The sequence below is a fragment of the Ylistrum balloti genome, unplaced genomic scaffold (genome assembly GCF_031769215.1).
Source record: "Ylistrum balloti isolate Yb309-2 unplaced genomic scaffold, AGI_CSIRO_Ybal_v1 Utg370094, whole genome shotgun sequence".
NCBI classification, from domain to species: Eukaryota; Metazoa; Mollusca; class Bivalvia; order Pectinida; family Pectinidae; genus Ylistrum; species Ylistrum balloti.
The window spans coordinates 686,356-713,806 of NW_026782124.1; the positions used below are offsets into that span (position 1 = coordinate 686,356).

Here is a 27,451-nt window from a genome sequence, read left to right on the forward strand (position 1 = left end):
ATCGCAGCACTGGCAAGACTTGAATGTGTTACATATCAAAAGGTAATAAAATTGAACGCTTGGAACTAAAAATAATTTGAAACTGTATTTTAAATAACGTTAGGTTATGTGTTATCGAAAGATTACGTAACCGACCAGTATGAAAATGACGTAGGCCTAATTGACGTCAATATGACGTAATGCAGTTTTGCTTAGAAATCCATTGGGATTATCATATGAAATTCATCAAGCCCACAGCTCGATTTCACACGCTATACCGATTTGATACAATATGGATTTATATATTTTTTGTTGAAAATCAATATCACGTCTGACAGGGGCTTCACAAAGGTTAGCTAGCCATCAATGACACTTGATATTCCTAAAACACACGTGTAGATTAAACACCTTGTATCGTAGGTCATTTGTAACTCCGCCCGAGGGAAAACCGTGGCATAGTGAGTGACGGCTTGGTGAAAGGCTTTCACAAGGCAGTCTAAGCTTCCTCTTACTTCCTTTTATCTAACAGGTCATATACATGTATTGTATGTGCTCTAATTTGCGAAACTACCGACATCTTCGTTTTTAACTCCACTTCATAGCCATCACAAATTCAGTGACAATGATCGTATCCTTTTGAGTGCCATGACCTAATTCTTGGCGTCGACATTATAACGTCACACGTTGGATTGCACTTCCTCTGACTGGATAAATGTCTTTAATTAAACACTTAGTTTGAACAGAGACATATATGTGTTATATATGTCTCTGGTTTGAATATTGATTTTGTAATGTTAACGAAATAATGAACATCAATTAAACTATTGGACCTATTATACATCTATATCTAAGTCCGTGATGCCATGAGATTCTGTGTTTTTTAGAATTTCAATCTTATTTGCTATCCAATCGACACCTAGCAGACATAGAATATTTCACATTTGTTTCGATTTTAAAAAAATCAGTAAATGAACATTATATTTTTTTTTATAAAACCCGGGACTTGAGAAAGACTCTATTCTGTTCCACGCTTCGAGGCTCAGCAGAGACAGAAACACATGTTTTAAATTTTCCCCACATTTCTTACTTAAATCACTTTCTATTTTATACCAAAGAAATTTCTAACGAAGACTTAGACCGTTGTTTTGCTGGCGTCCGGGGTAATTCATGGTGCCATCTTATTTTATGTTATGTCTTTTTTGTTGTGTGTGTTTTTTAGAACCAAAATAGCTACCAGAATAATTTTTAAAAGTCTAGGGTATAACTTCTGACCTCAATAAACGTCAAATATCCAGGTTATTTTAATTACTTTGTTTATCATGTTAACTGAAGTTGACTTCAAATGATTGTAGATATGAGTAGTAAAGTTTAGCAGCCGATGCCATTTTCGCGCCAATGAATTTGACGAGTCATTAGGTTGTCACTCAGAATGTGATATTTAAAATGACATCAAAACTAAAATATTTGCTTGATATCAAGAATTTATCAATATGGACCGACAAATAGAAAAACCAACCAATTAAATGAATGGATAAAACAACTATAAGACTACTTTTTAGAGTATCTGACGGATTTGGTTCGGAGAGTATATGTTCACTTCCGGCTAAATGGCGGTGAACTGCCGATTGGGAAGGTAAAGTATCTAGCTGATTTTAATGCAAGTTTACATCCGCGTCTGTTAATATCATTAGATGTCAGCGTTGACAATGTTGTCTAAATATTTTGTCCATTCGCTGCATTTGTTTTATTTATGAAAGGAAGTGCACTGAAATCAAGAATAGGATGCCAAATGTGACGACACCTGAGATGGTGCACTGTAGTGTAGAACATGGTAGAAGTGGATTCGACATTGAACTGACAGTACGGATCCACTGTACAGTAGTCTTAGTAGGATGGAAACTTTTTGTTTACGTAGTATACGATGTATTGTATAGCATAAGACCAGTACGATTTTACAGGTTAACAGCTTGGACACAACCATTCATTTGGGTAATAGTCCAGTCTTTGAGTTTGAGGGATAATTACCATCAACTAGTAATCAATTAATTAATCAAATGCAGGGTCATTTGATAGAGAAACACAAAAAGTTCTTTTAAGCATTTGCAACAAAATGTGGCATATTTTTGACATGGCCCATTTACTAATGCAGCATTTCACATTTTTACATAAGAAGTGAATTCATTTATCTTGCTTTTTGTAAAAAGTCACCTCCATTGCTAATAGTGTGGCTAAAAATAGAACAGGGGTAAATTCATGCTCACCGGTGACATTTGCACTAAATGTGCCCAATAGCTAGATACTGCAGTCAATGGAGAAAAGATTAGTGATATAAATTGTCATTTTAGCACAAAGACAACAGAAATGAATATTTTTGTGCAATTAAATTCATTTTCAAATTAACAGTTAGGTCAAGTGTTTATGTTTCAACTGACAAAGCAGAAGCAACCCCTCCAATGCTGGGCTGTTACCATAAGAAGGATTGTGGCCAACCTGGTTTATAAACATATTACAGGTGCACTAACAGCATTTTTCTGTGCTAAAAATATGTAATCCACAATGAATGTGAATTGTGTGGTGGAAGCAAGTGAGGTATGAGGTATTTTAATAATGAATTAAGGAATTCTTATGCCTACCATCAGAATATTCGGGTAAAGGAATGAATTTAACCCCCAAAAATGGTGACCTATAACAATCTCACTCAATTTATCATCCATTTTATCAATGTGCACATCATAATGGCGAATAGGTATGGCTCAGTTGTTTCGTTTACCATATATATATAGTCAGATGTGGCTATGTAGCCAAATATGCCAATTAAGCCAGATTTGCCAGTGCTCTATTACACGTCTAATGGAAAGTATGATCAAGTTTATGGAATTATTAAATGACGATGAGGGACTTATCTCCCTTATGGTAGATCTTGCATATTTCTTCAAATTTTTTACACAAAACAGTTGTCTGCATGGAATTTAAAATCACCCGTTGCAAGAAATGGAAGGGGTGAACCAGAAGGGTTACACCATGTGATCGACCAATACAAACCTGTGCAAGGAGTAACCTTATTGACCTAAAGATGTCAGTCTAGTTTTTTCCTAGTGTAGTGATGGAAGCAAAATATACAATATAGTTTACTTTGAATAGTAATTATTGCAACATTACATTGTGACATATTATGTATTTTATGTTAGTGACTGTTGTTTAAGTAATCCTGCTAAATACTAACCACAATATACCGCTTGGATAAAGAGGACTTCTTGTAACTTGATTGATTGAGCGTCGGACTAGGAAGTCATTGGTCAAGGGTTTGATTATGATGACACAATCAGCACCATTTGTGAATTTATCTAGCTAAATTTTTGAAGAATTTATGCAAATTAGATATCACAATTTCAAATTTGTTTTTGTGTGTCAGAGTGAGATGAACAATTTCCATAGGAATGTAAGTAAATCCTTATGTAAATCTAACAAAATTCTCACTAACTTGTCCGGAAAATATCTCTTTAACTTTAAAAGAATATCCTTTACAAAAGAAGCATGGCTTCCCCAATCTGCAGAGGATGAAACTTTGTCACATCACAGTTGGATTACGACTGTTTACAATGACCAAGTGTTCGTTTACTCTACCAGTGTTTGTTCTAGAAACTTGAAAACTATAACATGTCAGACTCCCTCAAATGTTTTCTTTCTTCTTTTTATCATTGCTGATCTGACCATTTAATTCTTAAACATATGATACTTGTATCATTGGTAAAAATGATGATAACTTTACTAAGTATAGTATACTACAGAATTAAAACAATAGGAGTTACAGATTTAGTTCAAAGGATCAGATTTTATGAACCAGTTTATATTCATTACTGACCATAAAGGTATTTTTGCTTCAGGTTTATGCAACTGGTAGTATCTGAAGTACAACATGTGGCACGAGGCACGAAAACAGGAGAAGAAGATTCGGGGGCTGATGGTAGATTACAAGAAAAGAGCAGAAAGAAGAAGAGAATTTTATGAAAAAATTGTAAGACATGATTTGAAATGTTATGATCTCTCAAGTGGACCTGGCCCATTTATCACATGCAGAGTGCATTTGAAAGTTAGAGAGTATTGAAAATTTATGTCAGCGGTCCAAAATTAGATTTTATTCATAACAGTCTATCTAAAGTGTCTAATTAGGTGTAAATAGTTTTTTTAGTTGACAAACTAAGGAAATTCCCTAGCAAGGTTTCTGAGAATGGGTATTAAACACAGTATTTCAATTAATTACAAAACACTGTTCATGACACAGTAGACAAAACAATCAGTTTGAGGAGGATATATCATTTTTTAATAAAAACAATATTTTTGAAAATTTGGTAAATACAGTATTTATTTTTGATTGGTGATTGTAAGGGAGATAACTGAAATTCATCTGACTTATTAGCCAATTTAATATTTGACTTTTTTCATTTGATTTACTGATCTTTAAACTTGTTATCGTTTTTCGAATAATATTCTTTGCTTGTACCATTTAATGTACTAGATTTAGACTAACATATTTCTCTGTATTTTTCTTTCTGATGATCCAATTGAAGTATTTTTTTTGTTGTAGATAAACAAAATAAGATTTAATGTGTACCTGGTAATCAAAAGTTTATTTGCATGTGCATCCCTGTTCATATAAATCCACATTCATTGTTAGATCTCTGAAGTCCATGTTTGATAAATAGGATTGTACATAATTCAAACATATGTGATACCTATGGAGTAATATTGTAAATAGAAAATTTCTTGGTAACATTGAAGGCCTGTTGTCATGAACATTGGAAGCCTACTGTTGTTATAATTATGACTAGTTCAGTTTTCATATAATTATATATCTTTTATCTTGTTTCACAGTTATACAGAATTATTACACATTAATTTATTTTCTTTTAGAAATTAGATCCTACCCAGTTTCTGAGAATCTACGGAAGGCCATGCAAGATAAACCTGGACCAGGCGGTGGCTATAGCAGCAGAATCCCCACAGAGCATGTGAGTATCAGTAAGAATCCCCACAGAGCATGTGAGTATTTGTGAGAATCCCCACAGATCATGTGAGTATCTGTCAGAATCCCCACAGATCATGTGAGTATCTGTCAGAATCCCCACACAGCATATGTGTATCTGTTAGAATCCCCACATGTATCTGTCCAAGAGTTCAGACAGCACATGTCATTATGTTCAGATTTATTTACATGTATATCAAAGGTAGTCTCTGTTGTCAGAATAAACCAAATAATTGCAATGTATGCCTTAGATGCATGTGTTTGGTTTTTTAGATGACATATTCTAATACCCTTCATCCGGCATGGTGTATCTGTAAACAATTTAACACTTTCAACTTTCAACTTTCAAAAACCCTGATCCAAATTCAGTGAAATTTTTCAGAAGCTTTCCCTGGCCTAAAATGAAGGAAATAATACAGTCCCCAACCCCAAGGGGCCAAAGGGGTCAAATTGACTCAGATTTTAAAAATCTTCTTTTCAAGACCAAGATATGGTAGAATCAAATACTTTTCATGAATGTAAGCATCTTAAGGACTGTACTGTAATTTTCATAGAAAAATAGTATTTTGAGCACAACGTTGGTTATTTTCCACTGTATAAGAACTTATAAGAATGATCAGTACATGATGACAGTTTCGATGGTATGCATATATTGAAACTGTCAATATTCAGTGTCACAATTTCTGTCCCATATCATACACCATTGCTCTCTTAGAAATCTGCCTTTTTAATGTCTCATTTTTAAGCCACATAAAAAACCGAAAACTTTTATATTTGCATAGAAATTGAAATTAATATTACCTTTCAAGTATATAGATGTGCATTCCTGAAGTTGGCAGGTCATTCTCGGTGTTCAGAACTGAGAAGACCCAGTTGATAAGTTCTTTGTAGGTACAACTGGAAGGGATTTATGATTGTCATTAATACAGGAGAGATATTAGCTTTGTACTGTCATTGTGTTGACCTACAACTGCTTGTTCAGTTTTGCAAACTGAAATGGGATCTTGTGCTCAAATTTTACAATTTTAGTATTTGGCTAAGGTTGCAACCTTGATATAGTCGCAGGTCAGTGTGATCTTAACTTGGGTCGACATGTGCCAGAATATATGAACGCAAAAACAACATAATTTTTTAAGAGTGTTAATGCATAACTTAAAATGAAAATCACGATAAGTAAATGACTAACAATTTTGATATATTTACCACTAATTAAGTGTTTAACAAGTCAAATTTCTGAAGGGAAAAAATGAAGACAAGCTCTATGTGAAAAAAATCAATGATAAAATGTTCACTTCTATTTAGATAAAAAACATTACCAAGATGTTATTGCTTGTTGTCTGCAGTCTGTAGGTTGGGGTAAAAGTCACAATTTCTCCATTTTCCTGGTCAAATTAACTCTAGTTCCATCTGGCTACACTAGCTTGGTGCTGACTTGAAGAAAAAAAATTGGATACTCGTCTTCTTTAGATTTTTAATGTTTGTCCTTTTGAGTGAATATGAAATACTTTATTGTCTTTCACAGGATGCCATGGCAGGGACAGACAGATAACATGATTGACAGGTTTGATGTACGGGCACATCTGGACTATCTGCCACATTTTAATATAGCAGCACCTCCTACGTATGTATTCCTCCATCAATGGATCTTATACTTATGAGATCCATTATATATGATCCCTTTATATTTCAATTTGGTTGAACTTCATCAAATATTCTGATATTGGGCCTGTAGCATGATGGGATGAACCAAGTTTGTTTATATGAATGACCTTGATCCACTTTCAAGGTGTCAGGGGTAAAATGTGTAAGCAACTTCTTCTCAATAACCAAAAGGCTAAGGGTCTTGTTATTGGGCCCGTAGCTTGCTTTTTCAACAAGCAAATGGCCAGAGTAATGGCATTTAAGTAGTGATGTATAAAGAAAATGTTTTCAAAGTTGCAGAAAATGTCTTTATGAACCAACCAATGTCTTTTGTGTAAGCTGTAGTGTAGTTGAGCAATTTATTTTAGGCCTTTTTGGCCTCTTTCATGTATAGGTCTTTATAGTCAGATGACCCTTAAGGCCCGTAGGCCTCTTGTTAATCAAAGTGGCTGGGGCTTGTAGAATCTAGTGTGACTGGAATATTAACTATCTCAAACATAAAACTAAGCTTTTGGAATGAGTTAAGTACAAGTGTTTAGGATTCTACTGATTGTTTTCACTACTCTGTAAAATCAACCCAACTAATGCAACTATTTTGGCAATGGCAACAGTGAACATCACATAACGTCCCATCATCTTTAACATCACATAATGTCCCATCATCTTTGACTAAATTTCATGGCTTGTAAGTAGGCAATTAAACTTTTGTTTATTTAAATATGACATCATCACATCAGACTTACCTTCAAATGTCTTGTTTATGCTCTGAGTTGTTTACTCTTTTTTAGGCTTACTAGACATGAAGAGGAAGAAGAAAGACTGTGCTGCTATGAAAGATACAGAACACTTGTAGAAAATGAATGTTCTGGCTGTAAGTTGTTCCTTTATGTGGTATCTATAAACGAAAGCTTTCAAACTCTATATTAACAAAATAAATTATTTAATTTAACTTATAGACATTTTAGATTACAATAAGCTAACAACACATGTCAGCATATAATAACATGGCCATTTCTGTTCTTGAATTTGTTTCTGTTGGTCATGTTAAATGCATATATAGATAAGTTATAATATAAACAACATGAGTAGAATCTTTGTGTCCTCAAATTGTCCTCGTTTGTTGGAGAGATATTGTTTAGAGATGTTGTAATTTTTTAACCAACAGTGACAGAGGAACAATGCCTACAGCAGATAGCTATTGATGAACAATTTGGTGCTGCAAACAGAACATTTCAAATTGAAGAAGAAAAAAAAAAGTGAGTAACCGTACTCAAAGATATGTGCAATGTACATACATATTTAAAAGATGCAGGTTGGTGTTGTTTGTACAGAGTTCAAAATATGGTCCCTGTCACTCAGCTGGGTCGCTCTGCTGAAATTGTCTTTTTAGCTGTTCTGTTGTTTTGGCTTCCAACAAAATCTTAGAGGTTGTGATATTTTGTGTCTCAAATTGAAAAACGAGAAGATCCTAAAAGAGGGGAAGTAGCTTATAAGGACATGGTTAATGGATATATGTACATTGTTAGTTCAGTTGACAAAGCCTAATGGATTCTCACACTCTACACTGGGGTTCAATCCCTGTAGGGGCACTCAGCAGGAATGTTTTTCACAGTTCTGTTATACATGTGAAGTTTTTGTTGTTTTTCAAATGGCGAAGTGTAATGACAAAAGCATATGGCCATGGCAGCGCATTTGGTTAAGAGCCTTGACCTACGTAACCTCAAGTTCTGAGGTTCAACACTCCCTACCTGTGGTGGTTTTGTTTGTGGGGAAGCTGAGAAACAGACCAGTATGTGCTGATATTGTGTCCTTTGGCCTAAATTCCCAAGATAGCCTCCTGTATGTTGTTAATTCAGTAGCCACCAGCTACATTGACGTGCCAAAAATATTCTGTCACAATGGTGGTGTGTGAACATTTTTTCTTAAATACGGTCGATATGAAATGTCACTGAGAGGGAAATCGATAATTCAGTTGCAAATTTCGCACTTACCTTAAGTATTTTTTGAGATGTCCTTTTATTCGGATCACGTTTAAAACTCATGTTTGGATCACATTATGTAAGCTGTGGATGTAGGCAGGGGTAATCTTGACCAGATTTATTGTTTTTCCTGATCTTCTCTCAATTTTACAAATGTTAAGCAGGATTGGGGTTTTATTTTGACAAACAACCAAACATTTTCAATTATATTTTGATCTGGAGACTGCAGGCCAACTTCTACAGTTGATTCCATTCAAGGCAACATATTCTTGGGTAAACATCGCATGATGTACGGATGCGTTGTCGGTTTGGGATAAATAATCACATGCAGGACAATGCCTTGCTGTAACTTTCTTCCAAGCCTTATGATATCTCACAGCATCAATATTCTCACAGATAGAAGTCAGTTTCCCCACACCATTCCAGCAAATGCAACAACAAATCATCACTTCACATTTGTTATGCACCAAGCACGGCTAGACGAGATCAGGTCTCCGTTGTCTCATTTTCTCCGTTATACTCTTCGTTTTAGAATACGACCTTTTCCAAGTTGTCTTAAGTTCATTTTCTCTTTTCTTAGCACCACGAAAGTCTCTTTGTAATTTGTTTTACAATTCGTTCTAACTTGCGATACTGTCATTTTACGGAGTATATCCGCTTTGAAATAGCCCAATTTTCATATTTTTCACATACATTGAAAGTTCCCTGGCTTTTTGTCCTGTCTTGGCTTCATAGCATTTGGGAGAAAACAAGAAAGAAGACGACAACAAATATATATTAAGTCACATAAAGACATGTGACTTATTAAGCTTAAAATAGCACCAATTGTCAACAGTGACACAGAAAACGAAGGCCAAGGCCTTTTAATACATGGCCGTGATAGAATGAAAATATGCTTGAGTTGTGACCAAATACGTTTGGCAAGTCATTGTACTACAAGGAGACCACACCTGAAAAAATGGAGTTTCTGCTTGTCTTGTACAGATAATTTGGATATTTAATCACAGATAAGCATATTGTTCTCAGTTTTAGATAAATTCAATGTTTAACTCTATTAAATGTATTTGTCAGATTTCTCAGACAGGTGTACTGATATGTACTCAGATGTAGGTCTATTTTGTCATACTTTTATCACAGATGTGCATTTTGTAGTCATCTTCAGTTACTTGCATCATTTGGATTGAAACAAACAATAACTTTGCCACAGTTATTGATGTAGTTTTTATATAGAGTCTGTGTATCATTGAACAGACTTGCAGGGAAGAAGGCTGCAATTGGCTACACATACACTGACAGTACCCCAGCCCCTGAGGAGCCAGAGGAGGAGGAGAATGACAGTGATGATAGCAGTGACACCGATGTTGAAGTAGCAGATTTAGGTAAGTGATAGATCAGGAAGTAGGTAAGGATTGACAAGGAAGTATCTGACTTAAGTCAGGTCTAATTGATAAGGAAGTAGCTGACTTAAGTCAGGTCTGATTGACAAGGAAGTAGCTGACTTAAGTCAGGCCTGATTGACAAGGAAGTAGCTGACTTAAGTCAGGTCTGATTGACAAGGAAGCAGCTGACTTAAGTCAGGTCTGATTGAGAAGGAAGTAGCTGAATTAAGTCAGGTCTGATTGAGAAGGAAGTAGCTGACTTAAGTCAGGTCTGATTGACAAGGAAGTAGCTGACTTAAGTCAGGTCTAATTTAAGTCAGGTCTGATTGACAAGGAAGTAGCTGACTTAAGTCAGGCCTGATTGACAAGGAAGCAGCTGACTTAAGTCAGGTCTGATTGACAAGGAAGTAGCTGAATTAAGTCAGGTCTGATTGACAAGGAAGCAGCTGACTTAAGTCAGGTCTGATTGACAAGGAAGCAGCTGACTTAAGTCAGGTCTGATTGACAAGGAAGTAGCTGACTTAAGTCAGGTCTGATTGACAAGGAAGCAGCTGACTTAAGTCAGGTCTGATTGACAAGGAAGTAGCTGACTTAAGTCAGGTCTGATTGACAAGGAAGTAGCTGACTTAAGTCAGGTCTGATTGAGAAGGAAGTAGCTGACTTAAGTCAGGTCTGATTGAGAAGGAAGTAGCTGACTTAAGTCAGGTCTGATTAACAATGAATTAGCTGACTTATGTGGGCTAATTGAAAGATGGGTCACTGACTAAGGTCAAGTGTATCTGTTATAGTTGCTGACCAAACTAATCCATTTGTGGAGTTTCTGAACCAAGTTTAGCATCCCATATCCATAACCTTGTGTCTGAGAGTAGCCCTATCCGTATCCTTGTACCTGAGAGTAGCCCTATCCGTATCCTTGTACCTGAGAGTAGCATATCTGTATCCTTGTACCTGAGGGTAGCCCTATCTGTACCCTTGTACCTGAGAGTAGCATACCTGTATCCTTGTGCCTGAGAGTAGCCCTATCCGTATCCTTGTACCTGAGAGTAGCCCTATCTGTACCCTTGTACCTGAGAGTAGCATACCTGTATCCTTGTACCCGAGAGTAGCCCTCTCCGTATCCTTGTTCCTGAGAGTAGCCCTCTCTGTATCCTTGTACCTGAGAGTAGCCCTATCCATATCCTTGTACCCGAGAGTAGCCCTGTCCGTATCCTTGTACCTGAGAGTAGCTCTATCAGTATCCTTGTACCTGAGAATAGCCCTGTCTGTATCCTTGTACCTGAGAGTAGCCCTGTCCGTATCCTTGTATCTGAGAGTAGCCCTATCTGTATCCTTGTGCGCTTTGACGAGTATGATGCCAATGGCCAGGTAAAAGTCTGACACAACAGAAATTAATTGTGAGTATTCAGACATACACCTAAGTCAGTCTACATTAGTCTACAGAATGGCAGTTGTAGAGGCTCTCTCCAGTAAAAACATAAACAATTTACAATCCGTGAAAAATATCAACAGATTTGATCTGTTGATCACAAGGAAAAAGCTAAAGAGATTTCAGAATCAATCCAAGCACACTTCTCAGCAGCAATATGGACGGACCCGTAAAAAACAATACACTTCATTTAAATGCAGATATATTGTATATTGTTTGTTGTGTATACACACATCATACCTGTACTGTATACTATTGTACGCGTCAATAAGATGTTCGTTGAACGGTCTAACAAGCTTGTCCCTGATTATATTGAAATCCAGAAAATTTGAAGTATTTTGTCATTCCCCAAGAATTTCAATATAAAGGGATTGGACTGTAAATGTTCCAGAGATTTAAATATTGGCTATTTATTTCTGCCTTATATTTCTATGATTAATGATGAAACATTTATACAGTTTACATTTATCCTATCAACTGTTTGGAGAATCTGAGTTCACTTCTGTAACAGGGTCATAACGATATTTCTCTATCAAAAGATTTCTACACAGCAATAAGGAATTTGTAATGTATTACCTCTAGGTTCCGGTATGATTGGCTTGTGACAGATACTTGAGGAAATGAAAAAGATGTTGTGTGATAAATCACCCACAGAACCCAGTAAAAACCATCTGTGTCATGATTCCTCATGATAATTCTTGATAGATGTAAGAAAACATTTTGATAAGGATTTGAAAAAAGGCTTGAATTATTTCTGTTCTTGATGTTTAAAGTAACTTTTAGTAAGAATCATATGTATGAGGATATTTTTTGGTTTAAACTGAATAGCTAATAAACTTTCTGATTATTGTTTCCCAATAGATATCACCTTGGATGTTGATACCTTGACCGCAGAACAGTTAACCATGTTGAATCAGTGTGCTCAGCTGTTTGGCATGAAGGAAGAAGACTACACCAGGTAACACTTTCAAGCTCATGTTTCTGGGCCTCATTTTCATCAACAAAAAATAACCTTATAAGTCTTTGTGAGGCAGTTTTCCAGACTGTTCTGGGAGTTAGAACTCACATCAGAAGAATTTTAGAAATATAACCCTCCAGACAAGTTTTTTAGCCAGTCTGATGATCTATATGCCTCAGCCTTACATGGCAGTGGGTATATAGTGTTCTACCTTCCTGTCATTCCAGTCATTCTGTCATCTTGTCTGTCCTCTTTACTTTTTCTTTTGAGTCCTCTTAAACCTTTTTGAAGATTTTAATGAAACTTGGTGCAAAGAAGGAACACATTTAGCAGTGGTATGTAATGCAAAGGGAATGCTGTTCAATTTTTTTACAGGAGTTATGGCCCTTGGACTTGGATTTTTCTACGCAAAATGACTTATCTTCCCAACTCCTCTTAAAGCTTTTGAAGGATTTGAATAAAACTTGTTACAAAGAAAGACTGCAAGGTGTAGATGTCATGAGCCTTTCACAGAATTATTGAATATTTTAAAACCATTCAACAAATTCATCAAGCAACTAATGTTTATGGCTCCAAGTTAGACCTTGCTTTTGCCAATTCAGCCATTCCTGTAGATGAATATCTGCAAACTGCTACTCTGACCACTATGCAGTTGTGATTAAAAATTTAATTTGAGGATCTTTCTTTTGTATGCAGATTAAATTCAATATCCATTTAGAAATAAATATTTGAAAAGCTTTGCCGCCAGGAGGGGGCATTTGTGGCGCAGAGACACATCTAGTCCATGTATTTTCCTAATCACTGGCATCACAGTTGACATGTACCCTTTTTGCAGGCTTTTGTCTAAAGACAAGGAGGAAATTGAGGCATTGCGACAAGCTAAGATGTTGGAAGAAGAAAAAGCACAATTTGCAGTAAGTTTCCTTAATTTAAGATATTTTTGTTTTGAATAGGTAATAGATATGCTTGCAGTTGTGTATTTCATTGCATACAAATGTTTTTTGAGAGGTAGAATCAAATAAGTAATTTAAGAGTGTTCATGACACAATATTTTGATATCCTCAGAAAACAAAGGAAGAAGTGATATGGGAATATGCCTAGATTTTCATACATCTGTAAGTTGGAAATCTAATCCTTAGAATTTACTGGTATAAAAAGCCAAATAACATAATTGAACAAAAATAGGGACCTTTCTTGGTAGATATTTTATGCAGCAATATAAATCAACATGCAGCTATTCCTTGACACTTGTGGATGAGCAGTGTGTTGGAAGTCCTGTGTTTATTGTATGCACCCATCTCATATCAGTGTTTTATTTTGATTAGGGTCGAAAATCAAGGAGAGAGAGGCGGGCTTACAAGGAGAAGCGATTAGCAGGCCGTAAACTGAGTCCACCAAGGTAAATAAGAATAGTATGGTATTAAAACGATAATTGTGGAAAGAAATCATCTTTTCACATGCATAGCTCACACACATTGAAAAATCTCTTCTTTATTCACATGCTGATGGCAGTTGTATCTGATTTCCTCTTTTTCCTCTGACTTCCCCTTTTTCAGGGGACAATTTTTCTTGGAAAAAAAAAACATCATAAAGGACAATTCGTCACCAGAGTGTTAGCCCATTTTTCATTGTACATGAATTCTGCATTTCTTTTTACTGTGTAACTTACTATCGCTAAATTTTGCACACACATGAAAACTTAAGAATGTCATGCAAATATTTCTTTGGACAATCTGTACTGAAACTTGGGATGCTTTTGTGTAAGCATTTGAAATGTTTTGACCAGTTGAATCTGCAAGAAAAATGCCAGGTACAGATCAGTACCATGCTAGACTATAGAAAATTTGACACATGCAGTTTGAGGGTTCCAGTCATTCCTGTCCTAAACCAACTTGATTAATATCATTAGATATCAGAATTTCAGCATAAAAAGTAGGGAAGGGCACTCACATATTGTGCTATAAAGTATAAGTTAAACGTATAGTATCTTAATTTTAAATACATTGATTTATGCTTGACAAGAAATTCTGAAACCTCATTTTGAGCTATACGTATATTAGGTCCATGTGCGTTCGTGTATAGTGGAGTAATTCCTGACCACCTGCACCATTTCAACCGGGTTAAGCAAATTCAGCCTTGGTCTAATGTCCCACTACATACAGAGTTATGGCCCTTTGTCTCTTTACATTAAAGATTAGATGAACAGACTTGGCGGTATAGAGGGACAGACTTAGGTTTGGCTGTTAGAAATTACTGTTGTATGATCCTTCAGATGTCCATCTGTTCCTAATGAACAAGTTTCACACCTTATCGTACTAAGGAGCACATCAGTCTAGGCTTAAGGGTCAAAGGTCATATTGGACTTACGATGCAAATTTGAAATGAAATCAGGAGCATTTACATCTTAAAGATTTATTTTAGTAAAATGTTATGCCAGGACTGATTAGTAGCTTTGCTTTTGATTACAGAAGACTGGCAAAAGAATCTAGGATATCAAAGTATTTTTTGAAAAACCAGGTCATTATTCATGAAACCATTATCATACTCAAACATGGATTCTGGTTTCAAGAAAAAATTTCTTGTTTTGGTGATTAAGTCTTATAAATATATTTCTTTGATGATAATTAGGAACGTTGGAGACACCTGAAACCAAATACCAATAACACTATCTAGATTTCTTGCTTTAGCATAGCACCGATTGTTAATTCATCTGTTGTTATGTTTCAGTTATGCTGCGCGAGACAGCCCAAAATACGAGCCATACAGGAAAAGGTAAAACTTCAATGTTTATGGGAAACCTTTGTTTATCTTTGCATTGAAAAGCAAAAACGGAAAATTAAAATGTATATTCTGACATTTGCATGATTTTTTTTTTTTTAATATAGTTTAAGTTAATAAGTAAACATTATGAGTAGTTTGATGACATTACAAAATGGATCTGGAAAGTCATAGGTCAAATGTCAAGATGACATATAATTGTACCTGATATCCAGCAAAAGGTACACCATTCACATAAACAAAGAATTAAGGTTTTGTTTGCAGATCAGGTCTGTTGCTTGAAGTGATGTTTACATATCGCTTGTTATAAGGCGATACCCAATTCTTCCGTCTTTATTTGTTACCATGCAACAACAGCTATATTTTCATGATGGACTTTATTTGTACTATCGTAGTTTTGAGCCTTTTGGAATTATTTTTTTTATTAGAATTGATTTCTATTACATGTAATACATGTATAAATATTACACTTAAGATAACAGAGATGTTCCAAGCGCTTTTGCCTCTTGTGAAGCTCTTCAAAATTTATGTACATAATTGGTAACTGCTGGTTTTCTAGGTCATCGTCATCATCAAAGTCTAGATCCCGTTCCCGCTCCAAATCACCCGAGACTGGAGGGAAGGTCATGTTCATCACAAGTTTTGGTGCAGAAAGTGAGGAAGAAGGCACCATGCACGGACCAGCTCTTCCACCTAAACACAGCGTCGAGAACAACGGAAAACCTGAGGCTAAAAAGTCACCACCATGGTCTGTGTCTATATAGTGAAGCTTTGTTCTCTACCCAGGACTGGCTTACCTCAAATACAACTAGACCTTGAATTCTTATTCTGTTGTCTCATTCATGGGTTGTAGGAGGGAAAGATAACATTAAATAGTAGAATTTTATTGACCAGGAAGTGAGATCTTGAGATAATTTGATTCATAATGTTTTGTAAGGACTTCGAATTTTAGTTTTGTTGTCTTGTTTATTATGTATAAGATTTTTTTTTTCATATTTATTTTAGTGAAAAGAGATCTGCAAAAAAAAATTCAAAAAAGGAACGAAATAGGAGGTCAAGCTCCAAATCATCTCGATCAAGATCACCACAAAGAAATGACAGGCGTAGTTCAAGGACTCCAAGAAAGAGATCACGTTCGAGGTCAAGAGACAGAGATCGTGACAGAGATCGAGACAGAGATCGAGGTCGGGGTGGCTATCAAGGCAGGGACAGATACGGACCACCACCCCGATCTGGCTGGCGTGGCAGAGATAACGACAATAGAGATTATAGGGATACTCGAGACTACAGGGATAGTCGAGGTTATCGGGATAGCCGAGACTATAGGGATAGTCGGGATGGACGTGATTTTAGGGATCGTGATTATAGAGACAATCCTGAACACAGAGATCGGGATGTTCGTGACAATAGAGACAGAGATGGACGGGATTATAGGAATCTTAGGGATAACCGGGATCGTGACAGTCGCGATTGCCGTGATTATAGGGAAAATCGTGACAGCCATGACAACAGGAATAGAAGGTATTCATCGCCGATTAAAAGTTCTTCATCAAAACGGAGAAGGTCCAGCAGTAGCTCCTCATCAAAATCAAGGACAAGAAAGTCTAGATCAAGGTCAAAGTCTAGGTCAAGGTCACCAAAATCTAGGTCATTGTCACGATCCAGGAGGTCCACATCAAGACATTCATCACGTTCATCAAGTTCATCCTCCTTCTCCAGCAGATCATCTTCATCAAGGTCAAGGTCATCAAAATCAAGGTTTGATAGCAATATTTCTGAAGCTTTAACAAATTTCTGATCTGTAGGACAGCTGTTCTTTGGTTTGAGTTTAAAAGACAAAACCTCCAAAGCAAATTTATACCATCCAAATATGATCCTCTTGTGGCTTCTCTAGTTTTCTGTCATGGACATTGATTAATGTTCAGGAAGGTGTTAAGTGTAAGGACCCTAAATATTTAAGAAGGGTTTGAGTTTGAAAAGATTTCAGCAACCCTAAGAGTGAAACATCCTGTAATTAATATATTAAGGTAAATTTCCACAATAAACATGCAAAAATAATTTCAAATAATGATAACTTTAAATTGTTACTAGGTCAAAATCACCTTCACCAGTACAGAGCAAAGAAGAACCAGTGATTAAGCGATACCGCAGGCAAAGTCTGTCGTCCAAATCAAGTGACAGTGAATCGGAGGAGGAAAAGGAAAGCAAAACTAATAAACCATCCAGGTAGGTATCGACTTTAATTGGTTTATTTTTTCATAGTTTATCCATCCATTTAACATGTCTTCAGTGTCCATGTACCCTTGTCACTGAGTTTTGGTGGTGCATAATATTTTGGTTATAGCACTGCATATGAATCAAATGAGTGTGAGCTTGCTGCATATCTTACTTTTCCTCACTGAACAAACACGCTTCATACCATCACTAAAATAACTGAAACTATTTTGATGTCATAAAATTTTATATATGCCTTCACATAATGCAGGATAAGGAACAAGAACAATGTTGATTAACAGTGCTTTGTATCTAGACTTCTGTGTCATCATGCACCAAATTATAATTAAATAAACCCTGTAAAATATATAGTGAAGTTTAAATGTCTGGGTTCAGCAGCTAATATCAATACTAGTGGTAATCTCTTGACTTAGAACTTTAAACTGTTTCAGGTTACTGTTTATTTTGCACAAATTTAACTGATTTAAAGGAAAAATGTATTTTTTCAAAATTGTTGATAAGTCATATTCTATAAAAGTGTTTGATTGTTTTGCATGTGATGGATTTTATCTTGCATTTAAAGTTTTAAATATCTACATTATGGGCATGTTAAGCCTTTCATTAATACGAATACTTTGATTGGTAATTATTACAAAAAAGAAATGAGAGAAAAAAATGGAAAATTGGGATCATTATACATTTACATGTTTAAACTCCTCCTTTGGAGAGAGGCTATTGACTGCACCTTAGAAAAAAATCATTGCATTTGTTTTTATGGACATATTTACAGTGATGTTTGTGGAATGTTGTAACAGGCAATATGTATTCCATTACAGACCCCCGGGTGTAGCTGTGGTTGGTAAACTGACACCTCAAGCTCCTCAAGTCAGTAAGAATTGCTTGCCTTGTCCATGGTTCGTCAGTGTAATGCTGACATTAATTTCCACTCCGATACGAAAACAACACTTTATCATACAGATATTTTATACTGATTTTCAGGATTAACTATCTTTCAGTATTATTTCCTAGTTTCCTGTTCACATTTTTTAAATAACATTTTACAAATTTAAAGAAGAAAGTGATATATTTATATTCATTTCAAGTTCTTAATGTATTATAGCAGGAAAATCGATTTTTGTGATAATCTATTGTATTTCATCTTATAATTGTCCGAGGATGGTGTATTTAAATCTGAGCTGTCTATCCTGTAAATCAGTATCAAATATCGTTTTCCTGTAAGACTGTATCTTAGATTTCATTATTTAAGTTACTACTGGTTAGAGACAGAACTCCTGTACAGCAACTTCATTGCTATTCTTAAAGAATACAGGAAGTAATATTAACTGTATGATAGTTATGTAATATTTAAATTCAAAATAATTCCCATTTTCTACATCCCTTGTTACACAACTGAATGATATTTGAACATTATGTGATATTTAAATTTAAAACAATTCCCATTTTCTACATCCCTTGTTACACATTTGAATGATATTTGAACATTATGTGATATTTAAATTTAAAACAATTCCCATTTTCTACATCCCTTGTTACACATATGAATGATATTTGAACATTATGTGATATTTAAATTTAAAACAATTCCCATTTTCTACATCCCTTGTTACACATTTGAATGATATTTGAACATTATGTGATATTTAAATTTAAAACAATTCCCATTTTCTACATCCCATGTAGCAGTGGTAGGTCAGGGTATAATCTAACCAGCATTTTATCACCCGTAGGTCGGGTCTGTGGGGAAATATCTTCATTATGGTTACTTGGGTTTGTAAATTTCTCATTAGAACAGTTTCCCTCTGCATTATACCATAGGTTGATGATGTTATATTGTCTGTGCTCAATTTGAAGTAGTTTAATTTCAGGAAGCTGACATCTGAGACAATATCAATAGATTTTGTTTGAGTTTTGTGTCAAAATTATGAAAATCCATAAGAATTACCTACTGGAATAATTTGATATACATGAATATTGCAATTTCTTTTTCATTGTGGGAGACTTTCTTACTTTTGCCAAGTTTATGTGTTGCTGTTTCAACTAAGTAGAGAGATTAATAAGGAGACCAATGGCATTAATGTTCTGTCTTGGTGACAGTTATAACAACTGATTGAAATTTAACCCAGTAATGTACAGCTGGTGACAGTTATAACAAGTGATAGAAAAGTAACCCAGTAATGTACAGCTGGTGACAGTTATAACCTGTGATGGAAAAGTAACCCAGTAATGTACAGCTGGTGACAGTTATAACAAGTGATAGAAAAGTAACCCAGTAATGTACAGCTGGTGACAGTTATAACCTGTGATAGAAAAGTAACCCAGTGTTGTACAGCTGGTGACAGTTATAACCTGTGATAGAAAAGTAACCCAGTAATGTACAGCTGGTGACAGTTATAACCAGTGATAGAAAAGAGACCCAGTAATGTACAGCTGGTGACAGTTATAACCATTTAGAGAAAAAATGGTGTCTGGTGTCTGATACAGTAACTTGGAGGAGTATGATCCCCGGTCACTACAGACATAGGGGTCTGATGTCTGATACAGTAACTAGGGGGGCGTGTGATCACCTGTCACTACTGAAGTAGGGGTCTGGTGTCTGATACAGTAACTAGGGGGAGTGTGTGATCACCTGTCACTACTGAAGTAGGGGTCTGGTGTCTGGTACAGTAACTAGGGGGGAAGTGTGATCACCTGTCACTACTGACGTAGGGGTCTGGTGTCTGATACAGTAACTAGGGGGACATGTGATCATCTGTCACCACTGACGTAGGGGTCTGGTGTCTGATACAGTAACTAGGGGGAGTGTGTGATCACCTGTCACTAGACATAGGGGTCTGGTGTCTGGTACAGTAACTAGGGGGACATGTGATCACCTGTCACTACTGACGTAGGGGTCTGGTGTCTGATACATTAAGTAGGGGGATGTGTGGTCACCTGTCACTAGACGTAGGGGTCTGGTGTCTGGTACAGTAACTAGGGGGACATGTGATCACCTGTCACTACTGAAGTAGGGGTCTGGTGTCTGATACATTAAGTAGGGGGAGTGTGTGATCACCTGTCACTACTGAAGTAGGGGTCTGGTGTCTGATACATTAAGTAGGGGGAGTGTGTGATCACCTGTCACTACTGAAGTAGGGGTCTGGTGTCTGATACATTAAGTAGGGGGAGTGTGTGATCACCTGTCACTACTGAAGTAGGGGTCTGGTGTCTGATACATTAAGTAGGGGGACACGTGGTCACCTGTTACTTGACGTAGGGGTCTGGTGTCTGATACATTAAGTAGGGGGACATGTGGTCACCTATCACTAGACGTAGGGGTCTGGTGTCTGATACATTAAGTAGGGGGACATGTGATCACCTGTCACTAGACGTAGGGGTCTGGTGTCTGGTACAGTAACTAGGGGGACATGTGATCACCTGTCACTAGACGTAGGGGTCTGGTGTCTGGTACAGTAACTAGGGGGACATGTGATCACCTGTCACTACTGAAGTAGGGGTCTGGTGTCTGATACATTAAGTAGGGGGACACGTGGTCACCTGTTACTAGACGTAGGGGTCTGGTGTCTGATACATTAAGTAGGGGGACATGTGGTCACCTATCACTAGACGTAGGGGTCTGGTGTCTGATACATTAAGTAGGGGGACATGTGATCACCTGTCACTAGACGTAGGGGTCTGGTGTCTGGTACAGTAACTAGGGGGACATGTGATCACCTGTCACTAGACGTAGGGGTCTGGTGTCTGGTACAGTAACTAGGGGGACATGTGATCACCTGTCACTACTGAAGTAGGGGTCTGGTGTCTGATACATTAAGTAGGGGGACATGTGATCACAGATGATTGTTTTCTTACTTTAGTTATCAGCCCGTGAGAAACTGAAGAAAAAAATGCAGGCAGCTTTAAATCGACAATGTGAGTATGAAATGTTAAAAAGGAATCACACTTTGATGAAGTATCTGTTTCCTTTCATAAAGTTATTGTGTGGTTTGATAAAATTGTGATGAAAGAAATCAATATATATGTTGATACTTGATTAATTTTTTATAAAGAAAAATTTAGAACAGATTATTTCTGTGACATCTTAATTACACAGGTTTATATGATATTCTTATATATTATAAATTTTTTGTACCAATTATTTGCAATACGTTCATAGAATGAAAATGCGAAACATTGTGAATGTAGATCCCTACTGGTAAAACTAGGGGAGGAGGGAGGGGGCTCTAGTTTTTCTCTTTCCTCTCTCCATCCATCCATCCATCCATCCATCCATCCATCCATCCATCGACCCTTTCCTCCCTCCATCCCTGAAAGTTTGTCAGCCCTCTAGCAAACTCATTCCTTGAGGGATTCTCATTAAACTTGAAATTGAAATAGCTAGGACAAGTTTAAGTTTTTGGGTCAAGGTCATGGTCACTGATACTATTTAAATCAGAAGCAGGTTCTACCAGCTTCATTTCTTGAGGGATTTTCATCAAACTTCACACGCTTGCTTTTATCTTTGTCAAGCCAAGTTTGAGTTTCAGGGTAGAGTTTTTGTAGAAAACACAAAAAGTTCTTGTAATAATATAATTCCTATTGAGAATGTTGTTGGTTGATAAAACTTGTGGCTGGTATTTACAGACAAAGCAGACAAGAAAGCAGAGGTTCAGAGATTGGAAAAGGTGGAACGTGAACGAGTGGTATGTACTGATAATCTGTATTTAAAATTTAAAGACAAATGGCTGTACAATTCGTACTTCACAAATCGGTCAACTTCATACAAAATCATCTTAAATGTGATAACATTCAGCTCACCTAGTCTTTCAACCTGTTTTCTAAAATTGCTGCTACATGTACTCATTAAAAACTTTGAGAATTTTGACCCAAATTTGTTTGGAAGCCACCGAAGGGAAAGGGAAGTAAATTTTGTATTAATGGAGCAAATCCTTCAAAATCCTACACCTCTTGTAGAAATTATTGGAATTTGCCCAGATTTGGTTATTTATATATATATATATTGTCCTTGGACAAAGAGAATTCAGTTATGTATAAATAGTGGGTCTCGGCCCCCTGGGGAGGGAGGGACAGGGCCCAATATTGGAAATGGAGCAAATTCATTAAAATTATTCTCATACTGTAGAAATATCAGGATTCTGGTCTTAAATATACATGGGTGAAATTGAATCAATTTTGCATAAATTTGAGTCTTAGAGATGGGAAATTCGGGGAGAAATAGTAAAAACAGAGGTGAGTTTATTTAGCATTTTGGGGAAAGGGGAAACAGAATTCTATAAATGATGCGTCTGGGCCCCAATGCCCCCCCAGAGAATGTCCAAATAGTGGAAATAAGCAAATTCTTTGAAATGCTTTTTGTAGGTATGGCAGGATTTTGTCCAAATTTGATCTGAAGTATCCTTTATGGAAGGATAACCAACACTGATTCTCTACAGGTGTGATATTATGTACTTTATTTTGTTAAAAATAGTTGTAATTGATGGGCAATGGGGGTTTTATTGGGGTTTTTTATGCTCTTTTAAATTTGAACTCTGAATGAACTGTATTTCTCAGGACAGAGAAGAAGAACTACGCCTTCGAGCTTTGGAGATGCGACGAAAAGAGAGAGAACGTAGACACCGGGAGCGAGAAAAAGACCAAAGTAGCGGTGATGAGAAACTGCAACATTCACCAGTGTCAAGGAAATATGATTGTGGCAGCAGAAGCCCATCACCTAACCCCGTCAGTAGACATAGGAAACGCAGGTATTGATATTAAATTGGAATGAAAATTTTAATTTATTTAAATAATTTATTGTTAATTGACATAATGTTAAAGGCAGACCATATGAATGCTTGTATTAGTCTGCAGAGTTATAGGCTATAGCTGACTTTGAATGAGTTATTTCCCTTTGTATGTATGTTGGCAGAATATCCACATATGATATGTAAGATATCAAATTCAAAGACAATAACTTGAAAATCATTTATGAGGAAGTAAGATATGTTTTTTATTGATTGAAATAATTATTAAATAATCAACTGTACTCCATCAATTTGAAATACTGTAATTGTTTCTCCGTTTTATTTTATACAGGTCAAGATCAAGGTCACGATCACCTCCACACCGTAGTAGTAAACTTGTGTCCTACTGAATGGAAAACTGACTTTAAATGTCAAGGGTTATTTGTAAATTTATCCACTGTAAACATTGAGTCTTTCACATTTACACTGGCGGCTTTTTAAGACCCAAATACCTACATAATAATCGAGAATTTCCTTCTTGCTAGGTGTGACTAGGGACTGAGCATTGACAGTAAACATCTAGGCCTTTCATACTCGTACTGGTGATGATTCTGACCCTATTTCCAAACATTTAGGCCTTTCATTCTGGTAATTGTGATGATTCTGGACCAAAGTACCAAACATGTAGGCCTTTCATAATATGCTGGTGATTATTCAGGACCCATGTACCAAAAATCTAGGCCTTACATATGTGTGCTGGACCTAATTTGGGGCTGGAGTACCAACATTTTGCGTACAGCAAACATTCTGTCATACTTTTTGGGTGGTAGAACTGAGGAGTTATCAAATCACCCTGATCATGTGATACACTTATTATATTTGTGAAGGATGTTGTTAATCTTGCGGTACAGTGACAACAATTTGATGTTTGGACCTTACATGGTAAAATCAGGAATTTCTGACAACGCAGGACATGGTTGAAACATTTGGAAAGTGATGCAGTTACTACCAATAAAGTGATAGTTAATGAACAAACATGCTGTTCACCATTAACAAAGTACGATCTGATTCCTACTGATTTCCATGTCCTAGTGATTATCAGTATTTTGTAAAATGATTATGTTTTCCTGTTTAGAATAAACTACCATTACCAAAGCATGATCCAATTCCTACTGATTTCCATATCTAAGTGATTATCAGTATTTTGTAAAATGATTATGTTTTCCTGTTTAGAATAAATTCAAATTACCATTACCAAGTATGAACTGATTTTACTGATTTCCATATCCTAGTGATTATCAGTATTTTTGAAATATGATTATGCTTTCCTGTTTAGAATAAATTATGAAATAATTTCATACATTGGACAGTTAATGTAGTGGTAATTTTAGTATGATTATTTTAAATCTGTATAGAAGTTACTGAATTTCTACTGCTACAGAAAATGTGACACTAGTGTACTGGAGCTTCAATATCTAATCAGTGTATGTTGTTAAATAATGTTTTAGCCAAAATGAATTACATGGTAAATGTGACAGATGAATTAAGAATTATTTGTTACACTTCCAAGAAGAACAATTCTTATTATTGGCTCAGGTCACTTTGGTGTTGGGACTGTCTATTTTAGTCTTTGTTAGGTCATCAGTAAATAAAGATTAAAAATCATACAGTTAATTGATTAGAGGTAATATGATTATTTATTAGAGGTCAAAGGTCATGCAATTTATTGATTTCATTCATGAATTGGTCAAAGGTCACACAATTTATGTTTTAAGATTTTTTTATTATGTTTGTTTTGCCTGTTATGTACTTAAGTATGCTTGTTAGATGATTTCCCACTTAGAAGTGTTTAGTGCCATGCATGTGTTTTCAATGCTCTGAATGAATTTTGCTGATTTACTGGTGAATTGGTAAATGACCTAATTAGCTCCCATCCACAGTATGTGTTCCTATGAATAAAATAAGGATTCCTTCATTGATATTGTTCCAATTAAATTGGTCATGCAACAATTGGCAAATCTTTTATATTAAAAAAAGCACCCTCATTTTTGCATTTTTTCCCCCAAGTGTGGAGTGCACTGGGTTGTTTTTTCTCAATAACAATAAGCCCTAGGTTTCTTTGTTGTTCTTTAAGAGATGATATGTAGAGATACAGCTTTTTGTGCTACGGGTGACTACCCGTTAATTCTTTATTTCGGAATTACGTAATTTATAATGGAAAAACAATTTATACTGGAATTGAATTTAATGTCTTGTTTTATTTCGCTATGTATAAATGTGTATGAAATAAAATACATTTGGAAATTTTACGTCAAGATTTTGGGTCATAATATATAAATCAATGTTTCTGATGTGAGTACATCTGTTTTATTAGCTCACATCGCACAAAGTGCCAGTGAGTATATAGTAAAGTTCTGAAGTTCAAGAAATTGTCAATTTATTTTACTTGTTGGTACCTATAATAAATTGCAACAAGTTTCCTAATTTAAAATTATCTTGACCTAAAGTCACAGGGATGAAACATGTATGTAAAGACTACCTTGAGAATCTTCTTACCATGTTTCAGAAGACCCAGGGTACTGACATTAGGCTAGTAGGTACCATGGATGGAGCCCCATAGACCATAACCTAATTTCCCTATAAATTTCCTCATATAAATTACCTGAACCTGTTGTCATATTGGTCAAATATGTTAAAACATCTAGAATCTTATGAAGTGTTGTAAGAAAGACTGATATTTGGTCAGAAGGTAACTAAGATATAGTGCATTGAAATTTCCTCATGTAAATCACCTACTTTATGGTCAAAGGGATTAAAATATACAAAAAAAAAATGTTTAGAATCAACTCAAATTTAAGAAGACTTGGGGTTTTGATAAAATAAACTGATGAAGTACTTCATGTTTTCCTTATGTAGATGGCCTTAAGATTTATAAGGGTCAGAGCTGCTAAAATCAATCGCCTTTTCTTGAACCAGAGTATCATGAACACTGGCACTTTATGTCATGTACATTGGTGCCTAGAACAGTGAATATAGAACATGATTGTACTGACATTGCTGCTTTGATATCCATTTGAGCAATACAGGACCTCTTTTATTTTTAAACACAGAAATGAATATTTCACCACATTTTGGAACTTTACATGGAAATCACTTCTCGTATATCATTTGTTTGAATTCCGTGATGAACCCAGGTTCTTCATGGCTTCTTTTGGCACAGTGTTTGGAGACTGAATTTTAACAAATGCATAAAAAAACTTCAGTCCTGACCTAGAACTATTATTTCAGTCACCACTGAAGAATTTCTAATTTCTGATGATGCAGTTTTCTGAGATTTAACAGATGGAGGTTATAAGTAATTAATCCCACTCAAGGAATTTGGCAGGACAGATTGGATAAGGAAATTTGGTCTGTATAGGGGTTTTGAACAGGGACACTGTCTTTAGGAGGCTTGTCTGTGTAGGGAAACTCTCTGTACGGAGGCTTGTCTGTGTAGGGACACTCTGTACAGAGGCTTGTCTGTGTAGGGACACTCTGTATGGAGGCTTGTCTGTATGGAGGCTTGTCTGTGTAGGGACACTGTATGGAGGCTTGTCTGTGTAGGGACACTGTCTGATCAGTGACACTCTGTAGACACACAGTCTGTACAGGGTCTCTGCCTGTACAGGGACACTACAGAGACACTGTTCATGGACACTGTCTGTATAGGGACATTAGCGATGCTGTCTGTATGGTAGCAACTGTCTGTATGTGCAATGTCCTTGTACAGGGACACTGTCTGTACAGGGACACTGTCTGTACAGAGACACTGGCTGTATAGGGACACTGTCTGTACAGAGACATTGTATAGGGACACTATCTGTACAGGACTCTGTACAGAGACACTGTCTGTACAGGGACAATGTCTATACAGGGGCACAGTATCAGGACACTGTCTGTATAGGGACAATGTCTATACAGGGGCACAGTAGCAGGACACTATCTGTACAGGGACACAGTAGCAGGACACTGTCTCTACCGAGACACTGTCTGTACCGAGACACTGTCTGTATAGGGACACTGTATATGGACACTGTACAGGACACTGTCTGTATAGGGACACTGTCTATACAGGGGCATAGTAGCAGGTCACTGTCTGTACAGGGGCATAGTAGCAGGACACTGTACAGGAACACTGTACAGGAACACTGTACAGGACACTGTCTATTCAGGGACACTGTCTGTACAGAGACACTGTCTGTACAGGGACACTGTGATTATAGGGACATTGTCTGTACAGAGACACTGTCTGTACAGGGACACTGTGTGTATAGGGACATTGTCTATACAAGGGCAC

At 36.3% G+C, this 27,451-nt stretch overlaps 1 protein-coding gene across 2 annotated transcripts; it reads left to right on the plus strand.

Annotated features, from left to right (window-relative positions):
• Positions 1-1,587: 1,587 nt before the first annotated feature.
• Positions 1,588-25,424, plus strand: LOC132549962 (CLK4-associating serine/arginine rich protein-like). 2 transcript variants are annotated; one of them, XM_060213947.1, is made up of 19 exons: positions 1,588-1,612; positions 3,864-3,994; positions 4,891-4,988; positions 6,525-6,623; positions 7,432-7,514; positions 7,809-7,899; positions 9,874-10,001; positions 12,289-12,385; positions 13,221-13,299; positions 13,711-13,784; positions 15,113-15,157; positions 15,723-15,911; positions 16,169-16,921; positions 17,255-17,389; positions 18,214-18,262; positions 21,253-21,307; positions 22,019-22,077; positions 22,946-23,136; positions 23,468-25,424. In XM_060213947.1, the coding sequence occupies exons 2-19, from the start codon at positions 3,896-3,898 to the stop codon at positions 23,523-23,525; spliced, it is 2,382 nt and encodes a 793-aa protein (XP_060069930.1). In that variant the 5' UTR covers positions 1,588-1,612; positions 3,864-3,895; the 3' UTR covers positions 23,526-25,424. The 2 variants fall into 2 exon arrangements, with proteins under 2 accessions (XP_060069930.1, XP_060069931.1); XM_060213948.1 differs by lacking the exons at positions 22,946-23,136; positions 23,468-25,424 and having other exon boundaries at positions 18,214-18,266.
• The last annotated feature ends 2,027 nt before the right edge of the window (positions 25,425-27,451 follow it).

Coding starts and splice junctions, on each gene's coding strand:
- LOC132549962 (XM_060213947.1), top strand. CDS start 3,896: ATGTGGCACGAGGCACGAAAACAGGAGAAGAAGATTCGGGGGCTGATG. Junction 15,158..15,722: donor TACGAGCCATACAGGAAAAG/GTAAAACTTCAA, acceptor CTGGTTTTCTAG/GTCATCGTCATCATCAAAGT. Junction 22,078..22,945: donor AGGTGGAACGTGAACGAGTG/GTATGTACTGAT, acceptor TGTATTTCTCAG/GACAGAGAAGAAGAACTACG.